At 39.0% G+C, this 22,391-nt stretch overlaps 1 protein-coding gene across 2 annotated transcripts in view; it reads right to left on the bottom strand.

Moving 5' to 3' along the window:
• Nucleotides 1-14,253: 14,253 nt before the first annotated feature.
• Nucleotides 14,254-22,391, bottom strand: part of Art4 (arginine methyltransferase 4) — a 167,544-nt gene continuing 159,406 nt past the window's right edge. For both annotated transcript variants that reach the window (XM_070079630.1, XM_070079631.1), the window contains exons 12-13: nucleotides 18,190-18,335; nucleotides 14,254-14,939 (exon numbers count right to left, since the gene is read on the bottom strand). In XM_070079630.1, coding sequence (XP_069935731.1) covers nucleotides 14,781-14,939; nucleotides 18,190-18,335 — 305 coding nt within the window. In that variant the 3' untranslated portion in view covers nucleotides 14,254-14,780. The remainder of the gene's footprint in view (nucleotides 14,940-18,189; nucleotides 18,336-22,391) is intronic.

Below are 22,391 nucleotides of genomic sequence, written 5' to 3'. Positions count from 1 at the left end.
GAAGTATTTTGGAATTTACTCTATCTCAGCTGTGTATAACCTAGGTGTCATAATTAACCACTTAGGTGTCATAATTAACCATCTAGCCATCATTAATTAACCACCTGGCCTACTGGACATCATTAATTAACCACCTAGCCTCCTAGGCATCATAATTAACCACCTAGCCTCCAAGGCATCATAATTAACCACCTAACCATCGTAATTAACCACCTGCCTCCTTATGGAAAAATTGAATTTGCTACTTTAACCCTTTGACTGTTTTGGTCGTATATATACGTCTTACGAGCCAACGTTTTTGACGTATACTCATAAATTCTAGTGGCTTCAAATCAAGCAGGAGAAAGCTGGTAGGCCCACATGTGAGAGAATGGGTCTGTGTGGTCAGTGTGCACCATATAAAAAAATCCTGCAGCACGCAGTGCATGAGAAAAAAAAAAAACTCAGACCCTTTTTTTAATTAAAATGCCGACTTTGTGGTCTATTTTCGTATAGTATTTATGGTTGTATTCTCGTTTTCTTCGTCTCATTTGATAGAGTGGAAAACATATTATAGAAATAGAGGTGATTCTGATTGGTTTTACTATGAAAAGAACCTTGAAATGGAGCTCAAATTTGGGGAAATGTTTGATTTTTGCCGATGTTCAAAAGTAAACAAATGATGTCATTTTTCAATAAATGTCCAACTAGCCATTCTAATATGCAGTCATGAATGGGTTGATGTTATTTATACAATTATTACAATATTGCAGTAGTCTGCATAACAGTAAATTTTCTATTTTTTGTTTGAATAAAAATTCATCAGTCACATCTCCAGGCCCCAGAGGGGCCCGGAGACGTGACTGATGAACAAAGAAAATGTTATTTTAGAGCCAGGAATGTCTGCATTGTTCATTCTGGACCCTATTTTGAAGCCGTCATATTTTTAAATTTTCGTGAAATTGGCCAAATTGCAAATTTCTGACCACGTTATTGAGTAGTTGAAATTGGTAGATGGGCATTCCTTGTACTCAATCGATAGAAAAAATGGAGTTCTAAAGAAATAGTTATGAGTTTGGTCTACTGGAACAATGGAATTAGCCAAAAATAGGGCTCAAAGTGGGCGAAATCGCCAATTCATAAATATCACCGAGGTCGCTAACTTCGCGAGAGCATAATTCCGTCAGTTTTCCATCTAATTTCGTTCTTTTGATGTCATTACAATAGGGAAAAAGACTATCATTTCACAAGAAAAAATAATTTTTTTTTTTTGTAAATTTTGCGACACCAGGAGACACCTCAGGATTTGGGGTTGCGACAGTCAAGGGGTTAAGGCTGACATATACATGTACTTCTCCATATATATTATTTAATTTATTAAATCATGTAACATGTGGGGTTTGAACCCTTGGACTCACTTGTCATGGGCTCCAAACCCACCCGTTCCCCCACTGTCTGCATTTGTGTTATTACGATTTTGTGAGTTATTTAAGCTATATTGGGCTTGATTAGCAGCAGTTAACTAAATATAACCAACTATAATGAATTAACACCAATAATGAATATGTTTCTTTCTCTGGGTTATCCCACCTGAGCAGGAGACAGCCACTCGTGTAAAAAATAAAATGAAAGTGAAAATATGCAAAAGGGTAAGACTATGAATTGAAAATGGAAAACCACTGTCAAGATTGTGAAAGTAATTATTATCATCATCATTATTGCGTGTTGTAAGAGGCGACTAAAATGCCAGGAGCAAGGTGCTAGTAACCCCTTCTGTATAAATCACTAAATTTAAAAAGAAAAATGAAAGTTTTTAATTTTAGGTCACCCTGCCTCAGTGGGATATAACCGGTTTATTAAAAAAAAATTAGTATAATTATTATTTTTACAATCATGAAGGGGTTCTAAGTCCTCATGGATCATACAGTGCTTGGGAGGCAATCAGGTTCAATCAAAGGAATGGGAAATCATGTATAATTCCCTGGATCAGAGTCCCTCGCTGGCATCAAGGAACCTTCCTTGAAGGGAGCATGAGAGTAAAACCCCATACCCACATTTACTGTCACAACTGCTTTACCGATGCTTATGAATAACAATGAACACCTGTACAGGTGCGCCTCGACTTACGTTCTGACAAACCCATCGTAAATCAAAAATATCGTTAGTCAAATATATATATGATAAATACTTAAATAAATAACTGTCAATGTTAATTAAATAAATAACTGTCAATAAGTAAATAAATTTGCCATCTTCATGCTGGGTAATTATCTTGAGTTTCATCTCCAAAGAAATTGCTTTTGCACCATTGTAAAGTTAAAACATGGTAACTTAAGAAGCACCTGTTCTAATATTTGCTTATGAAAATTGTTTGGAATTAATAGTATTTTTTAAATCCAGGGCCGGTCCTTAGTTTTAGTAACTCAAGACTAGCTAATACATGCACGAAGAAAAGCCAGGTGTAAAGCAGTCTTTTATTGTAGCTTGATAAAGCTCCATGCAGGACAGATTCCTAACGTCAGTACCTGACCAGCCGGGCTGTGGTTTGTATGCTGGATTATGTGCAGCTAGCAGTAACAGCCTGGATGATCAGGCCCTGATCCACAGAGAGGCCTAGTCAAGGACTGGGCCACAGGGGTGTTGACCCCCAAAACACCCTTCAGGTAGATGCAAGAAAGAGCTTTACCAAGTGACAAATAACCCAGAATTAAAGAACTGGTGTACTAATTCAGTCAGCTCTCCTCTAAAGCTCCTGTATAAAGTGCAATTTTTAAAAAATGCGATTGAAAAAAATACCCAAAACTGACGAGTGCATGGAAAGGCTATAGTACATGAGAGTTAATTTTTGATGAATAATTGCACTAGACTTGATGTGGTGTTGGTGTGAGCAAAGTAACACTTATGAACTCAGGGAGACCAATTAACTGTATTTGAGTCCTGGAGGTGGAAAGCACAGTGCCTGCACTCTGATGGAGGGGTGGGGGGGATAGTGCAGTTTTAAACTGCACAATCAGCACCCCTCTGGAAAAACAATGATGAAGTGAGTGATGGTAAAAGTGTTTCTTCTTTTCTGGGTCACCCTTCACTAGAGGAGTTTTACAGGAAAACCGAGGTGAGGTCATGAGGTAACTCCTAAACTATCCAGAAATTTCTTGGTCATAGTTCTACTAAGCAGAACAGAAATCAAGTCAATGACTTAGTACAGCGCTACACAGAGCAAAACATTGTCATAACAAAATCTCGTTCTGCACCTGTCTTTTCTTTTAATACGGTAAATATTATCCCTCGAGGGATAATCACGTTTCAACTGGTTTAAAAAAGTACCCGAGAAAATGCTAGGATATATTTATTTGAAAATGTTTCAGTCCTGGACATTAATCATTTCACAGAAGTGACGAAGTTCCAGGACCAAAAAAATTTTCTAATGTGTATAATGCAGCATTTCCTCACACGTCTCTTTAAAACCACTTATCAGAATTTTTAAAAACCGCTTATTAGTATTTTTAAAAAACGCTTAATAGTATTTTTAAAAGCCACTTATCAGTATTTTTAAAAACCACTTCTCAGTATCAATTAAAAAGTTTTATGCTAGATTTCAGCCACATATGAGATTTTCAAAATGTTTCATTTTTACAATAAACTTCCATTATCAATATTAACCTTAGTCAATAACCTGGGTGGCAGGTAATTGAAAGAATACAACGGAGTTATGAGCACAGCCTCAAAAAAATTAAAAACAAAAATATAACATCTTACACTCGTTAAATTAATAAATATGTCAATAAAATAATGCTAGAAATAAAAATAATTGTAACTGAAAGATCAGTTGATGTTCAAATAAAAAAAATCTTGGATCTGGATTTTGAACATTAATTCACTAAAAAAATTACCCATCTCCTCTATAAAAATTATAGAAATACACTAAGCATAATCTGGAACATCATAATAGAGAAAAGCTATTTGGAAAATACAGATCTGCTTAAAAAACTTAATGATAATTACAAGACAGCAATTTAGAAAGCAAAATATCACTACATACCATCCAAATCAATGGAACAAAAGGCCTATGACAAGAATTTCTAAGAGAGACAGCATATGGGAAACGGCCGACTTGTTGAAAAAAAAAAAAAATAAGGAATAGGGCTAGTAACCCCTTCTCCTGTATAAATTACTAAATTTAAAAAGAAAAACTTTTGTTTTCCTTTTCTATGTCACCCCGGTCACAAGGTCTGGTCTCAGACCGAGCCACGGGGGCATTGACCCCCGAAACCTTCTCCAGGTACACCCCGCTTTGGTGGGATATGGCTGGTTCATTGAAAAAAAAAAAATATTAAGTGGCCATCGTACTTTAAGTGATGTTCAATTCCACTGCTGGTCCACAACACCAGCGGATTACGAGGCTCCTATAGACGGCACATAAATAATGCAAGAAAGTCTGATATCCGGTACCCTAAAGATTAATGAACACCAGTAAGAGAGTTACCGATCAAGATAAAGTTTACATTAAATAAAAGAGGAATGTTACTTCCTTTACTGAGCAAAACTGACGTGTGCAGTAAGTTTTCAACTTACGAACACATTGTGGACCACTTGAATTATGTATAGTATTCATAATACTGGAAGGTTTCAATTTATGAACACATTGTGGACCAACTGTATTGTGTATAATAATGATATAATAATGATATTATACACAATAATGACATAATAATAATATACAGAAGATTCTCAATGTATTGTAAGTCGAGGACTTACTGCATGTGTTCTCTGACGCAAAATATAGAAAATAATTAAAAACTGGCATAGTTATCCTAAAATAATAAAGATACATAAATTGGGGTTAAATAACAGAACTGCAACATTGTAGTAAATTGTGAGAGATACTCAACGACCCCATGGAACTCAGTCACTCAGTCTGACTTTTTGGGTTATCCTAGGTAATTTACACACATGCTAAACTATGCAGAATAACCACTGTGAAAAAATAGTGAATTTTTAAGTGCTTTTGTGATTTCTCTCATTATCATTGGCTTAAGCTGGTGGGAAAATTGGACCTGCCTTGCATGGGCCAGTAGGCCTACTGCAGTGTTCCTTCTTTCTTATGTTTTTCTGTTATCAGTTCCTTCATAATGTGAGAAACCATGAAAGCGCTTGGAAATTCACTATTTTTTTTTCACACTGGTTATTTTGAATATTGCGGTACCACCTGTTTACTGTGATCTTATTGCAGGTTAAACTATGTATGATAATTGTACTTGTTTGTACCTGTACCTAAATAAACTTACACAAGCATTTTGACATGACCATCATGAAACCTTCTTAAGCATCAGATATAAATCACCATGATGGAATATGAGAAAAAAACCACATCGTTCCAATACATGCAAGAGGCCTGGTGGCTGTACCTCGAAGCAATAAATAGGCACAGGAGCTGAAGCTTAACTTCCTCAACAAACCTAGAAGCTATAACTCCAGCCTTCCAAGAGGTCCAGGAACTGGAGCTTAACTATTTTTGAGTTTAGAAGCCTACTGACTGCATAAGGGTCATTAAGGCAGCATGTTTCTGTACCAGAACAGTCAAGAATACTTTGATTCCTAAAATAGGGATTAAACTATACACAGTGAAAGATATACACCTGTTAAACCATACCATAGGCAAGGATTGAACTCATGGCGAGTGAATTGTAAGACTCCAGGCCACGAGTTCAATCCCTGCCTGTGATATGGTTTGTTTGCAATCGTGTCATTATGATTTTGTGAGTCATATACACCTGTTGAATATATGCCTAGTTGCACGTGTATGGCCATGATGAATGGGTGTGAGAAGACAGATTTCTATTATTGAAGATCAAAATAACTAATACAGCCTCTCCTCACTTAACGACAGAGTTCCTCTCTTAAGATCATGTTGGTGAACGGATTCGTCACTAAGTGAGGCACATACAATAATGGCAGTGGGTTTGTCTCAACCATCTTTGATCTTGTTTTAATGTCACCCTTGCACCATTAATAACATTTCTGGTATATTTTCAAATGTTTATACAGCAGTGTACCATATATTGTAATAAACAGAATAGAGGAAATCAGCTCTAATATACATTATTTAGGTATGCATACTGGTTAGAGAGCCGTCATAAGTTCAAGTCGTCGGTAAGCAAGTACGTCACTCAGTGAGGAGAGGCTGTATATGAATGTGAAGGATGATCATGTCATTAATGGGTTAAAAAAAATGTCCATTATTTGCCATGGAAGATAACCAACATGGGTATGACAGAGTAAAATGGTTAATACGACTAAAAATAAGAAGTTAAACATTCACATACAAACAATGATCAAGACACATGGAAAAGAAAACTGGAAGCAGAGAAGTGCACTTATAGATGAAAATACTGGTTGTTTCCAGCATGTCCCTGGGTCACATGGAGACACACAATTGTGGTGTTTTCCAACCGCTGATACACAGCAGGTATCAGGAGAGGAAAAAAAAAGGGGGATAGTTAAAGCCCACAAAATTCCTTCAGCCCTGCAGAGCCCTCAAATAATTTTTTTAACACATTGGCTGTTACCCACAAGGGAAAGGGTGACCCAAATTAGAAGAAACACTTTCATCATCACCACTCACTCCATCACTGTTTCGCCAGAGGCACACCAATAATACAGTTCAAATAAAAATAACGGTTCGTCTTCCAATCAGATTGCCACCCTAAACCCCTATAATATAAAACCTTTTGAACAGCCTCTACCGAGGGAGGATACAGTCTCTGAAGGCGTACCAGCCCAGGGAGGTGCCTTGACACCAGTGAAGGGCTCTTGATCCAAAGGCTCAAGAATCTGAGTGCCTACCACTCCCCAAGGTGCTGAATGGCCCCTACAAGTTTAGCACTCCCCATAAAAAAATCAGACACTACAGGGATGCAATAAACACATGAAGGTAATATTCGGACTAAGTTTGTTGTTAATTTTGTATGTATAAGGATTACAAAGACACAGAAGCAAAAGGTATGAATAAAAGGGTGATGAAATGAACCATTTAGAGGTGAAGATCGTGACCTGACAACCATATGTCACTGTCGTGAGTGTATAACTGTACTGAGTCACTGTAGTATCAGTATCACTGTAGTGAGTGAATCAGTGTTACTGTAGTGAGTCACTGTAGTGAGTGTATCAATGTAGAGAGTGTACTCCCCTAATTGTGGTTGCAAGGGTTGATACTCAGCTCCTGGCCCCATCTCTTCACTGATCGCTACTAGGTCCTCTCTCTCTCTGCTTCCTGAGCTTTGTCATACCTTGTCTTAAAGCTATGTATGGTTCCTGCCTCCACTACATCACTTGCTAGGCTATTCCACTTCCTGACGACTCTGACTGAAGAAGTACTTCCTAACATCCCTGTGACTCGTCTGAGTCTTCAGCTTCCAATTGTGACCCCTTGTTTCTGTGTTCCCTCTCTGGAACATCCTGTCTCTACCCACTTTGTCTATTCCATGGATTATTTTGTATGTTATCATGTCTCCCCTAACCCTCCTGTCCTCCAGTGTCGTCAGTCCGATTTCCCTCAACCTTTCTTCATAGGACATTCCCCTGAGCTCTGGAACTAGCCTTGTTGCAAACCTTTGTACTTTCTCTAATGCCTTGACATGCTTGACCAGGTGGGGGTTCCAAACTCGTGCTGCATACTCCAGTTTGGGCCTGATGTACACAGTGTACAGTGTCTTGAACGATTCCTTACTAAGGTATCGGAACGCTATTCTCAGGTTTGCCAGGAGCCCATATGCTGCAGCTGTTATCTGGTTGATGTGTGCCTCCAGAGACGTGCTCGGTGTTATGGTCATTCCAAGATCTTTCTCCTTGAGTGAGGTTTGCAGCCTTTGTCCACCTAGCCTATACTCTGTCTGTGGTCTTCTTTGCCCTTCCCCAATCTTCATGACTTTGGATTTGGCAGGGTTGAAATCGAGAAGCCAGTTGCTGGACCACATGTCCAACCTATCCAAGTCTCTTTGTAGTCCTGCCTGATCCTCATCCGATTTAATCCTTCTCATTATCTTCACATCATCTGTGAACAGGGACACTTCAGAGTCTATCCCTTTCACCATGTCATTCACATATATCAAAAATAGCAGTGGTCCTAGGACTGACCCCTGTGGGACCCCGCTCGTCACAGGAGCCCACCGTGATACCTCATCATGTACCATGACCCGTTGTTGCCTTCCTGTTAGATATTCTCTGATCCATTGCAGCACCCTTCCTGTTATATGTGCCTGATCCTCCAGCTTCTGCACTAATCTCTTGTGAGGAACTGTGTTGAAGGCCTTCTTGCAGTGTATCAGTGTAGTGCATCAGTGTCACTGTAGTGAATGTATCGGTGTCACTGTAGTGAGTGCATCAGTGTCACTGTAGTGAGTGTATCAGTGTCACTGTAGTGAGTGTATTAGTGTCACTGTAGTGAGTGCATCAGTGTCACTATAGTGAGTGTATCAGTGTCACAGTAGTGAGTGTATCAGCAGCACTTCAATCAATGTATCAGCAGCACTGTAATCAGTGTATCAGCAGCACTGTAATGAATGTATCAGCAGCACTGTAATCAGTGTATTAGTATCACTGCAGTATCAGTAGCACTACTGTACAGTGTGATCAGTGATTGTCGACAATCTTAAATTTTGTTACATACATGTACTTGTATTAGTCTTGCAGTTTACTTGCCTAATTTCAGAAGCCTTTTCTAACAGCTGAAATTACTGAAGCATACATTACTTTCTTTTGTTCCTAACAATATTTTATATTGGTGTGAAGCATGGGTGGTGAATGCTGCAACAAGGAGAAGGCTGGAGGCAGTGGAGGAGGAGGCTGGAGGCAGTGGAGGAGGAAGCTGCAGGCAGTGGAGATGTCGTGTCTGAGGGCAACGCGTGGTGTGAATATAATGCAGAGAATTCTTAGTTTGGAAATTAGGAGGTGTAGGATTACCAAAACTATTATCCAGATGGCTGAGGAGGGGATATTGAGGTGGTTCAGACATGTAGAGAGGATGGAACAAAATAGAATGACTTAGAGAGTGTTTAAATCTGCAGTGGAGGGAAGGTGGGGTAGAGGTTGGCCTAGGAAAGGTTGGAGGGAAGGGGTAAAGGAGGTTGTGTGTGTGAGGAGCTTGGACTTCCACTTTTCAAAGACCTAAACCTACTCACCATACAAAACATCCACTCGTACTACTGTGCAAACTACATTTACAGAACAATTAATTCTAATATAAATCCTGACCTGAAGTGCTTTCTTGACAGTTGCAATAAGACTCATGAACACAATACCAGACACAAAAATCTCTCTGACATTCCCCATATTTTTATTTTTTTTTATTATCACACCGGCCGATTCCCACCAAGGCAGGGTGGCCCGAAAAAGAAAAACTTTCACCATCATTCACTCCATCACTGTCTTGCCAGAAGGGTGCTTTACACTACAGTTTTTAAACTGCAACATTAACACCCCTCCTTCAGAGTGCAGGCACTGTACTTCCCATCTCCAGAACTCAAGTCCGGCCTGCCGGTTTCCCTGAATCCCTTCATAAATGTTACTTTGCTCACACTCCAACAGCACGTCAAGTATTAAAAACCATTTGTCTCCATTCACTCCTATCAAACACGCTCACGCATGCCTGCTGGAAGTCCAAGCCCCTCGCACACAAAACCTCCTTTACCCCCTCCCTCCAACCCTTCCTAGGCCGACCCCTACCCCGCCTTCCTTCCACTACAGACTGATACACTCTTGAAGTCATTCTGTTTCGCTCCATTCTCTCTACATGTCCGAACCACCTCAACAACCCTTCCTCAGCCCTCTGGACAACAGTTTTGGTAATCCCGCACCTCCTCCTAACTTCCAAACTACTAATTCTCTGCATTATATTCACACCACACATTGCCCTCAGACATGACATCTCCACTGCCTCCAGCCTTCTCCTCGCTGCAACATTCATCACCCACGCTTCACACCCATATAAGAGCGTTGGTAAAACTATACTCTCATACATTCCCCTCTTTGCCTCCAAGGACAAAGTTCTTTGTCTCCACAGACTCCTAAGTGCACCACTCACTCTTTTTCCCTCATCAATTCTATGATTCACCTCATCTTTCATAGACCCATCCGCTGACACGTCCACTCCCAAATATCTGAATACGTTCACCTCCTCCATACTCTCTCCCTCCAATCTGATATTCAATCTTTCATCACCTAATCTTTTTGTTATCCTCATAACCTTACTCTTTCCTGTATTCACCTTTAATTTTCTTCTTTTGCACACCCTACCAAATTCATCCACCAATCTCTGCAACTTCTCTTCAGAATCTCCCAAGAGCACAGTGTCATCAGCAAAGAGCAGCTGTGACAACTCCCACTTTGTGTGTGATTCTTTATCTTTTAACTCCACGCCTCTTGCCAAGACCCTCGCATTTACTTCTCTTACAACCCCATCTATAAATATATTAAACAACCACGGTGACATCACACATCCTTGTCTAAGGCCTACTTTTACTGGGAAAAAATTTCCCTCTTTCCTACATACTCTAACTTGAGCCTCACTATCCTCGTAAAAACTCTTCACTGCTTTCAGTAACCTACCTCCTACACCATACACTTGCAACATCTGCCACATTGCCCCCCTATCCACCCTGTCATACGCCTTTTCCAAATCCATAAATGCCACAAAGACCTCTTTAGCCTTATCTAAATACTGTTCACTTATATGTTTCACTGTAAACACCTGGTCCACACACCCCCTACCTTTCCTAAAGCCTCCTTGTTCATCTGCTATCCTATTCTCCGTCTTACTCTTAATTCTTTCAATTATAACTCTACCATACACTTTACCAGGTACACTCAACAGACTTATCCCCCTATAATTTTTGCACTCTCTTTTATCCCCTTTGCCTTTATACAAAGGAACTATGCATGCTCTCTGCCAATCCCTAGGTACCTTACCCTCTTCCATACATTTATTAAATAATTGCACCAACCACTCCAAAACTATATCCCCACCTGCTTTTAACATTTCTATCTTTATCCCATCAATCCCGGCTGCCTTACCCCCTTTCATTTTACCTACTGCCTCACGAACTTCCCCCACACTCACAACTGGCTCTTCCTCACTCCTACAAGATGTTATTCCTCCTTGCCCTATACACGAAATCACAGCTTCCCTATCTTCATCAACATTTAACAATTCCTCAAAATATTCCTTCCATCTTCCCAATACCTCTAACTCTCCATTTAATAACTCTCCTCTCCTATTTTTAACTGACAAATCAATTTGTTCTCTAGGCTTTCTTAACTTGTTAATCTCACTCCAAAACTTTTTCTTATTTTCAACAAAATTTGTTGATAACATCTCACCCACTCTCTCATTTGCTCTCTTTTTACATTGCTTCACCACTCTCTTAACCTCTCTCTTTTTCTCCATATACTCTTCCCTCCTTGCATCACTTCTACTTTGTAAAAACTTCTCATATGCTAACTTTTTCTCCCTTACTACTCTCTTTACATCATCATTCCACCAATCACTCCTCTTCCCTCCTGCACCCACTTTCCTGTAACCACAAACTTCTGCTGAACACTCTAACACTACATTTTTAAACCTACCCCATACCTCTTCGACCCCATTGCCTATGCTCTCATTAGCCCATCTATCCTCCAATAGCTGTTTATATCTTACCCTAACTGCCTCCTCTTTTAGTTTATAAACCTTCACCTCTCTCTTCCCTGATGCTTCTATTCTCCTTGTATCCCATCTACCTTTTACTCTCAGTGTAGCTACAACTAGAAAGTGATCTGATATATCTGTGGCCCCTCTATAAACATGTACATCCTGAAGTCTACTCAACAGTCTTTTATCTACCAATACATAATCCAACAAACTACTGTCATTTCGCCCTACATCATATCGTGTATACTTATTTATCCTCTTTTTCTTAAAATATGTATTACCTATAACCTATAACATTCCCCATGTCAGGTTAAATCTTTTCGAAAACTCAATGTACATAAAAAGACCCAAAATATGGAACTCACTGCCAGAAATCTCCACAACCACTGACTCAGCTAGCATTTTTAAAACTACAGTTAGAAAAGACCTTATGTCCTTAACCTATCCTAGCCCATCATAAATAAATATGTAAAAACTATACATGAATTTGCTCAATATCATGAATTTAGGCAAAACAATATCTGTAATCCTCTCAAATGTCATGTTAATCATTCCTTTGTGTCTGCCTCAGATTAATAATCAAAACTAATTTTTCTCTACCAAACTTACTAAAGCCACATAGCATGAACTAATACAATATTCAATTTTCTTGTAATCATTGTAACTCACCCAATGGCCGTATGTACAGTTATTACACTGATATTGCCTTATTAATCAAAAGTTAGTCTTAGTTTGCCTGAAATCCTCTGCATATGAAGGGTTTTTTGGCATGTATACCAAATTGTTATACTCCTTTGTATAAACATGTATCATGCCAAAAAAAAAATTATTATTATCATGATTATAAGCATACGTGAGCATGTTAGACAGAAGCAAATGGAGACAAATGGTTTTTATGACTTGATGTGCTATTGGAGTGTGAGCAAGGTAATATTTACAAAGGGATTCAGGGAAACCAACAGGACAGACTTGAGTCCTGAAGATGGGAAGTACAGTGTCTGCACTCTGAAGGAGGGGTGTTAATGTTGCAGTTTTATAACTGTAGTGTAAGTACACCTCTGGCAAGACAGTGATGGATTGAACGATGGTTAAAGTTTTTCTTTTTTGGGACACCCTGCCTTGGTGAGAAACGGCCAATGTGTTAAAAAAAAAATATTTTATTACGTGTAAACTCCATTACATGTATACTGAAGAAAAGAAATATTTGTATAAAGCTCCTACATGTATTGTGATTTTTTTGTAAATCTGATTGAAAAAAAAAAAAAAGGATCCAAATAGCACATATGAAGGCCTTTCCACATGCTATTGAATTTTTAATATACTTCTTCAATTGAATTTACAAGAAATTGGCAATATATAGAAGAGCTGCATAAGAAGGTCAATTGTAAATATTAACTCTATTGCAAACTAGTTATCGTCAAGTCTTTCTTGCAAATAATTTATTGCCAATGTTACGATAACCAAAACCATTGTGATGACGGCATAACAATTCCATAGGAATCGCTAAAATTGATGCAGTGTCTATAAGACACATTCTGGACAACTGTAAAGTCCTGAACCACAGGACACAAAGTGCTTCTTTATTTAATGAAACAACGAAGCATATTTATTGCTAAACAACGACTTGTTACACAATTATTTCAAGTGTGCACTCATAATACGATTACCGAATTCCTATAGAGAAGCTGCCTTACTACTGAGCATTGAACTTATGTATAAGTCACAGTCGTCAAACCTAACTCCAACACATGTACGTGTCTAGTATCAAAAAGCGAAAGAAACTTATTGACCAGTATGAATATTGTCATGGTATGGTGGAGTTAGAAACAACATGATCTAACATACTACATAGCATGATAAATGAGACTCTTGAAATATTGTACTAAATATTTAGTCAAACTTATTTTTTACATCTGAGGAAGTCTTCGTATTTTCTTTAAAATTTATTGCCCACTACAGACAAATTTTATATGAAAGAGTCTTTATGTATAATGTTAGCTTGTTACTAACATCAACCAACTAATACCCATTCCAAAGAGTCTTACAACGTCACAAGAGGACTGACAAAAGAAATCCTCACTAATCAGCAAACTTCTTGCTGGAAGTTTACCAGAAGACGGGCACGGGAGACGTCACATAACACAAACCTCCTTTTATTAACATTTAAGAGTAAAAAACTGTATGAAGATTGATTTGCACTTGACAAATATATCTTTATGATATTTCCCTACAAAAATTAACCTCAACAATAATCCCTCCAATAAATGAGGGAATAAATACTATGACCTTGAAGGTGCAGTACACTTCTCCATATAGGAAAAATGTTTTCTTAAAATCCACTATGCTATCTAAACCACGTCACTCACCGCTACCTAATAATTTCCTTTACTGAGTATTTTATCAGTAATAATTGTAAGACCTAAGTGTATCCGAGAATGGAGGTTAGGCATGGTTTCTATGTTAGTTTTCGTCTAAAAATAAAAAATCTAAATCACTGCCAAACAGCAAAACTCCTTTAAAAAATAAACTTTCCCAAAAAATTCTTTTATAGAAAGTAAGATTATTTTTTTGTCAATGATAACGTTATGAGGATTTTTATTTTTAGACCAAAACATATAAACCTGACCTAACCTAACTGAACTCGGCCCTGATAATCTCATAACTCATTCATACCATCCCAGAGATTTACAAATATGAAGCCAATTACAATACCGTATTATCAATTACATCTACGTTTGATTTAGGATACGACACATCACTGACATTCTTTTATTCAATAAAAAAATAAATCTCACTATAAAATTAGTGATTAATTTTTACAACCCAGCTGTATTCATCTTAAAAAAAAACCGTTTTGAATTTACTTACAAATGATGATTTTTTTAGATTGTGTTAATTACAACTTACAAATAGTTAAGACCATGCCTAAGTATTATGGTAAGTACAGAAAGTATATAATAGCCTAACTTGGCATGAGAGTTCAACTAAAAATTCAAAACTATGGTATACATGTCAAAAAAAAAAAAAATTGCACTTGACCCAAGATTGCATACAATGGGATATTTTGGACCATTCTAAATTCATGTGAACACAATCAACCAAATTACAGTAGTGAGTGTCACTGTGCTTGCGAGCAGTCTCTTCCACTAATGCCGGAATGATTTCCTAACTGGATGCCTTGTGTAGGAAGAATAATGGAGCCGGGAGTCACATAATCACCAATCATCAATGCACTGTTTACTGGAAAGCTCCCACCACCAACACTGCCGCCACTGACCTGTAAGGCAAGGTAATAATGTACATTACAGGCTTGTAATACACCTGTATTTCTAAATAAAGTGTACAAATAACCAGCACATAGGAAAATGAAACTGAAGATGTTTTGATTTGACTGGACCATTAATTGGTAACTAGTTAAAGGTGCAAATTGGACCATTCTGGTCCAACTTGGTATTGTTCCAGTCATCATATAGTGACCGGAACAACACACAAATAACCCGCACATGAATGAAACTCATAACAATGTTTCGGTCTGGCTTAGACCATTAACAAGTGGCTAGTTAATGGTCCACGTCGGAACAAAACATTGTCAAACGTTTTAGTCTCCCATGTCCAACTTATCTGTATTTTGTTCAAGTCAAAGTATTGTGCCTTTTTATTTTTTTTGTGATAACACATAAGCTGTTTCCCACTGAGGGAAGGTGACCCAAAAAAGAAGAAACACTGTCATCATCACTCGCTCCATCACTGTCTTGCCAGAGGCGTGCCTACACTGCAACATATCTCTACCCCTCCTTCCAAGTGCAGACACAATACTTCCCACCTCTAGGGGTCAAGTCCTGCTAACTGGTTTCCCTGAATCCCTTCACAGATGTTACTTTGTTCACACTCCAACAGCACATCAAGTCATAAAAATTATTTGTCTCCACTCACTCCTATCTAACATACTCAAGCACACTTGCTGGAAGTCTAAACCCCTTGCACATAAAACCTCCTTTACTCCCTCCCTCCAACCTTTCATAGGACAACCCTTACTCTTCCTTCCACTACAGATTTATACATCCTCCAACCCATTCTATTTTGTTTAAATCTAATCAGTCCCTGAGGGATTGATGAGATGAATTAGTTTGAGGTCATCAGTCCATGAGGGACTGATTACTTCAAACTCATCAATATCACACTCTGTTACCAGAATAACAGAGAAGATCAAGAACACTTCATCAGCATCAAGGCATCTGCTGAAGAGTTCTGCTCCACTACAGTAATTTTTATATATCAAATGGAGCATAAAGATGCCTCATACCTGGGAGGCCATACCATAACTGTCAATTCTGCATAACTGTGGACTCTTCTATATACAACAGAACAATATATAATGTAATTCTCTGTACTGATGAAAAGAATACATGAGCAACACTTAAGTATCTTTACTGATGAAATGATCCACCTACACAACAGTCTTCTTCCATCAAATGCAGGTGAAACATTTTGGCAAATGATACAGGAGGGCCCCACTAATACAGCAGGTTAGAGTCTGAGCTACTGCTGTAAAGTGAAACATAACCTTTTTTTACTTTGTAATGTATATAAAAGCCTGATAGCATGTTTACACTATCATATATTAAGTAAACAATAGAGACACGCCTTAAAAATGCATATACAGTACACACAACAAGTAACATTTATGAAGGGATTCAGGGAAACTGGTTAGCCAGACTTGAGTCCTGGAGGTAGGAAGTACAGTGCCTGCACTCTGACGGAGGGGTGTTAATGTTGCAGTTTTTTAACTGTAGTGTAGACACACCTCTGGCAAGACAATGATGGAGTGAATGACGATGAAAGTGTTTCTTCTTTATTGGGTCACCCTGCTTTGGTGGGAAACAGCCGATGTGTTAATAAAAAATAAAATAACATTACTTTTGTTTTTTCAACTGATTGGATGTCTCCCACCAAAGCAGGGTGACCCAAAAAGAAAAAGGAAACCTTCGGTTTTTCTTTTTAGGTCACCCTGCCTTAGTGGGATACAGCCGGTTCATTGAAAAAAAAAATTACTTACATTAAAATATTTTTGTCCTTAGCTTATAGTGAGTGGTGAATATATTTATTATAGGAAATCTGAGTACAACTTGTCAGTGCAGCCTCTCGTCACTTAACAACGGAGTTTAGTTCCTAAGACCAAGTCAGTAAAAAAATTTGTCGCTAAGCAAGGAGTATCTTTGATATTGTTTTACTGTCACCTCTGCACCATTTATAACATTTTTAGTATAGTTTTAAATGTTTATAGAGTAGTTTAATGTATAATGTAATAAAGAGAATAGAGGAAATTAGCTCTAACATACATTATTCAGGTATGCATACTGGTTGTAAGTCCGAGTCGTTGGTAAATAAGTACGTCGTTAAGTGAGGAAAGGCTGTATTGTACACCTTGTACAGTCAAGGATAATAAACTGTAGAGTAGTCCCCCCCATATCCGCAGGAGATATGTTCCAAGACCTACTGCAGATACTACCTGAAACTGTGGATGGTAGTGAACTCTATACAGTAGATCCCCAATTTACAATATTATTTCATTCCAGAAGTATGTTCAGGTGCCAGTACTGAACGAATTTGTTCCCATAAGGAATATTGTGAAGTAGATTAGTCCATTTCAGACCCCCAAACATACACGTACAAACGCACTTACAAAAATACACTTACATAATTGGTCGCATTGGGAGCCGATCGTAAACCGGGGGTCCACTGTATATGTCATTTTTTGTTTACATACATACCTATGATAGTTTAATTTGATAAATTATGCACTCTTAAGTTACATTCACTTGTTAGACGAAGAATGAGGGGAGACCTGATCGAAGTGTATAAGTGGAAGATAGGTATTAATAAAGGGGATATTAACAAGGTCTTGAGGGTATCTCTCCAAGAGAGAACCCGCAGTAATGGATTTAAATTAGATAAGTTTAGATTTAGAAAGGACATAGGAAAGTATTGGTTTGGAAATAGGGTAGTAGATGAGTGGAACAGTCTACCTAGTTGGGTTATTGAGGCTGGGACTTTGGGTAGTTTCAAATTTAGGTTGGATAAATACATGAGTGGGATGGGTTGGATTTGAGTGGGACTTGCACATCAGAGCTTATTTCTTGGGTAGCATTGAAAATTGGGTAGGTCAAATGTTTGTTAGTGGGATGAATTGTAAAGGACCTGCCTAGTATGGGCCAACAGGCCTGCTGCAGTGTTCCTCCTTTCTTGTGTTCTTGTGTATAAGTATTGAATTATCCCTTTTTTCATGATGGGAAGAAGTTCATGGCTTCTCTTAGGCTTGAAGAACTTCACCATCACTACTTTTGCACTTTGGTGTCATTATTAAGCAAAATTATGGGTTATTTTTGGCCATAGTGAACCGTGGATAACTGAAACAGCGGATACCAAATACGCAGATATGGGGGCTTGCTGTACTTTATTGTACCTTACCATACTTTACTACAATAATTCATGCCTCACTGCACAATGGGATAATTGTGGATACAAACCTGTCTGCTGGAGTGAGAGGTAGACCTTGAGAAAGTGGTAGCAGATGAAGATGGTAGGCTGGAAGACCTCTGAGAGCTTCCTTGCAGTGGAAGATTTAGTGGCAGTGAACCCAAGTTGGTGTTTGCTAGTGGCAGATTTGGCTGACCTGAAAAATTTAACCATTTTGAGTACAGGAGGTAGAATATACAGCAAGATCAACATACACTACACTATAGTCAATTACATTACATACATACATACACAAAGACGTGCATACGACAACATATTAGATGATGTGGGAGGCTGTGTGGCGTCTACGCCAGAAGATTCAAATTCAAAATCTTATTTCTACATGATACATTCTTTGTACAGAAATGGGTGACATTTGAGACCATATTATGAACCGTAAGTTATGCTGAAGATGTCTGGCAAGCTTAAGCTTAGCTTAACCCTTTGACTGTTGCGGTCGTATATATACGTCATGGGAGATACCGTGTTTGACGTATCTATACACATAAATTCTAGCAGCTTCAAATCAAGCAGGAGAAAGCTGGTAGGCCCACATGTGAGAGAATGGATCTCCATGGTCAGTGTGCACCATATAAAAAAAATCGGGGAGCCAGTGGTGCATTGTGGGAATGCCATTTCAGTCGTCCTTTTTCAGCATGTCTAGCGGTAAGAAATATGTGACTCCCCAGCAAATCTGGGACTCTTCTCTTCCCAAGTGATGCTCTAACACAGATGGAAGTGTTAGTGAAGAACAATTTCATGATTTGGAGGAGTTTGAGACCAAAAGCAATGGAGGAGGAGGAAGAGGAGGAGAAAGAAGAGGAGGAGGAAGGAAGGAAGGAGAGGAAGAAGAGGAAGAAGAGGAAGGAGGAGGAGGAAGGAGAGGAGGAGGAGGAGGAAGGAGAGGAGGAGGAGGAGGAAGGAGAGGAGGAGGAGGAGGAAGGAGAGGAGGAGGAGGAGGAAGGGGAGGAGGAGGAGGAAGAGGAGGAGGATGAGGAGGAGGAGGAGGAGGAGGAGGAGGAGGAGGAGGAGGAGGAGGAGGAGGAGGAGGAGGAGGAGGAGGAGGAGGAGGAGGAGGAGGAGGATGTTGAGGAGGAGGATGGAGAGGAGGAGGAGGAGGAAGGAGAGGAGGAGGAGGAGGAAGGAGAGGAGGAGGAGGAGGAGGAGGAGGAGGAGGAGGAGGAGAAGAAGAAGAAGAAGAAGAAGAAGAAGAAGAAGAAGAAGAAGAAGAAGAAGAAGAAGAAGAAGAAGAAGAAGAAGAAGAAGAAGAAGAAGAAGAAGAAGAAGAAGAAGAAGAAGAAGAAGAAGAAGAAGAAGAAGAAGAAGAAGAAGAAGAAGAAGAAGAAGAAGAAGAAGAAGAAGAAGAAGAAGAAGAAGAAGAAGAAGAAGAAGAAGAAGAAGAAGAAGAAGAAGAAGAAGAAGAAGAAGAAGAAGAAGAAGAAGAAGAAGAAGAAGAAGAAGAAGAAGAAGAAGAAGAAACAACATTTGTCTGTCTGCCAAGCTCCCTGTCTATCCGTCTAGCTCTGTCTCAGAGAGAGCCACAAGACTGTGTCATTACATTTACTCACATCTTCAAGCAGAGTATAGCACTTTGTCTGGATTTTTTGGGTGATCCTAGGTAATTTACACTACGTATAGTTGTATTTATGTGTACCTGTGAGACAGAGATAGACAGACAGATAGAAAGAGATAGAATGAGGGAGAAAGATAATTAGATAGAATGGAGGGGAAGCAGCATCCTACCCCATTGTTTTGACAGGCGGGAAGGGGAGTGAGTAATGAGATAATATGTCATTTTGACAGCTGCCCACTCCTGACTCAAAACAATTATAAGCCACACACCCGCACACAAGACAAGCTTGCTGAATGAAGATAATAGCAGTTTTATGAAAGTATCTAGTGACTACATGTATATATGTGTATATACAGTGGACCCCCGCATAACGATTACCTCCGAATGCGACCAATTATGTAAGTGTATTTATGTAAGTGCGTTTGTACATGTATCTTTGGGGGTCTGAAATGGACTAATCTACTTCACAATATTTCTTATGGGAACAAATTCGGTCAGTACTGGCACCTGAACATACTTCTGGAGTGAAAAAATATCGTTAACCGGGGGTCCACTGTATATTATAGAAACCAGAAGCAAGAAGGGAAGGCAGGAATGAAGGAAGAACAGATGAAGGAATGTAGGAAGAGAGGTAGGAAAGGAATGCAGGGAAGTAGGAAGGAAGGAATGATGACACACGACCATTTACCTAGGATAACTACATAACACAACTGCCTGCTAATACTTTGCAGAAAACTGCTCAGACGAGGTGTTTTGTCTTTGTACATAAAAAAAAAACTTCCACAAAAATGCACACAGACTGGTTTTATGTGTAAGGAGTGTAAAACACCACTGTGTATGACACCATGTTTTAAAGAGTTCCACAAGCTGCAGAACTTCTAGGAACATGTCCAGTGACTGTATATTGGTATACATGTATGTATATATTATAGAACAATAGTAATAAAAAATTTTTTGTATTGTTTGTTTCTGTAAACAAGTTTTGTAAACAATATATTGATAATTATGTTTGTGTGCTTATTGTGTTGTATACAACGAGTGTATACATGTACATTGCATCTTACTTTGGTCTCACAGGCCACATATGGAGTTTATCTGGAGTTATGTGAAAAAATAAAATAGTGAAAAAAACAACAAACCTTCAAATACAAGTAAACCAAAGTTTACCGGTGAGCGGCAGTCGCCGCTGTTGCCATACGCTGCTCATTTTCTGCAAAATTCACAGCTCTATATCTCGGTAAGTACTGATGGCAAAAAAATTTTTTTGGGACTAAAACAATCAGAAAAATAATCTTAACATTTTCCTAAGAAAAAATAATTTTTTTTTTTCGAATATTTTGCGACACCAGGAGACACTTCAGGATTGGGCGTTTCGAGAAAAGAGAAAATAGAAAATACGATTCTGCTCTTGACTCTCGCCCAGGCAGGTCATAGCAGCTCTCCTTACTTACTCTGTCTCCCTACGATCCCCGTTGGGGAGGGGAACCTTTACCAGCATTCTCATCGCCTTGACTTACACGATGAGCTACGCAAATTGTGTAAAGATCAAACCAAGAAATGGTACCGTTGATGATTCAACGAAGATTGCTCTTGCAACTGTTGTTCAGGGAGCACTGGAAGTAAAATTCAACACCATATTGTCACTGAAAGAAGCATTCATTGTTGTGTGTCACGATGATGCTGAAGCAGAGAAGCTACTCACTACAGAAGCCATCACTACTCTTACTACTCAAGGGTTTACTGTTACATCATCTCCTGCCCTCAGGGCAAGGAAATCAGTATTCCTAAAAAAACTGGACAAGATTCTGACGTCTCAAACACCTGCTGAACTCAAGTCATCCATCAAGACGCAAAATACTTGGGCTACTGTTGACAGCATTACAAAAATCCCAAATGCAACGTCCATGATCAAGGTCACCTTCACCGACGTGAACATGGCTGCCACTGCACTGAACGAAGGTCTTGCTGTCTACTACTACTACATCAGCCCTACCTACATTGAAGCAGAGATATATCACTACATCCAACATTGCTGGAACTGTTATTCATACCATCACACCACCAAAGCATGTCCAGTAAAAGACAAGAAGTTCTGCACTACATGTGGTAGTGAGGGACACGCCTTCAGTTCCTGCACCACTGCTGCTCCAACACAACCAGCGTGCTTAAACTGCAAGAGTAATGATCACCATACACTGGCAGCAAAATGTCCTACATGAAAGGATATTATGAAGAAAACACAAGATGCAGCAAAGAAAAAACCTACTAGCAACACTCCAACGTATGCAGCAATTGCAAAAATACAAGCAGACACTACAAAATTACTTCAAGCATCTACTCAGCCCGCCTCCACCACCACCACTACCATCACTCCTCCAACATGTGACATAACGAAGATTCACTACTGTCTACTATACGCTCATATGCAAAACATGGCTGTACCTGGATCATTTAACTCTACCATCAACAAGTTATTTGCATTAAATAACATGCCTTCATTTACATTTACAGCATCTCCACCTTCTGAAGAAATTCTCAAATTCACCAAAAACTTAATCGCCAACTCTTCTGCAGAAGTTCCATCAACACCACCAACTAGTGACGTCAATCCAACAACGACCAATGAGAAGCCTCCACCGC

Source organism: Cherax quadricarinatus, chromosome 100 (assembly GCF_038502225.1).
Source record: "Cherax quadricarinatus isolate ZL_2023a chromosome 100, ASM3850222v1, whole genome shotgun sequence".
In the NCBI taxonomy this organism is placed as follows: domain Eukaryota; kingdom Metazoa; phylum Arthropoda; class Malacostraca; order Decapoda; family Parastacidae; genus Cherax; species Cherax quadricarinatus.
This window is presented reverse-complemented; position numbering and strand designations above follow the sequence as displayed.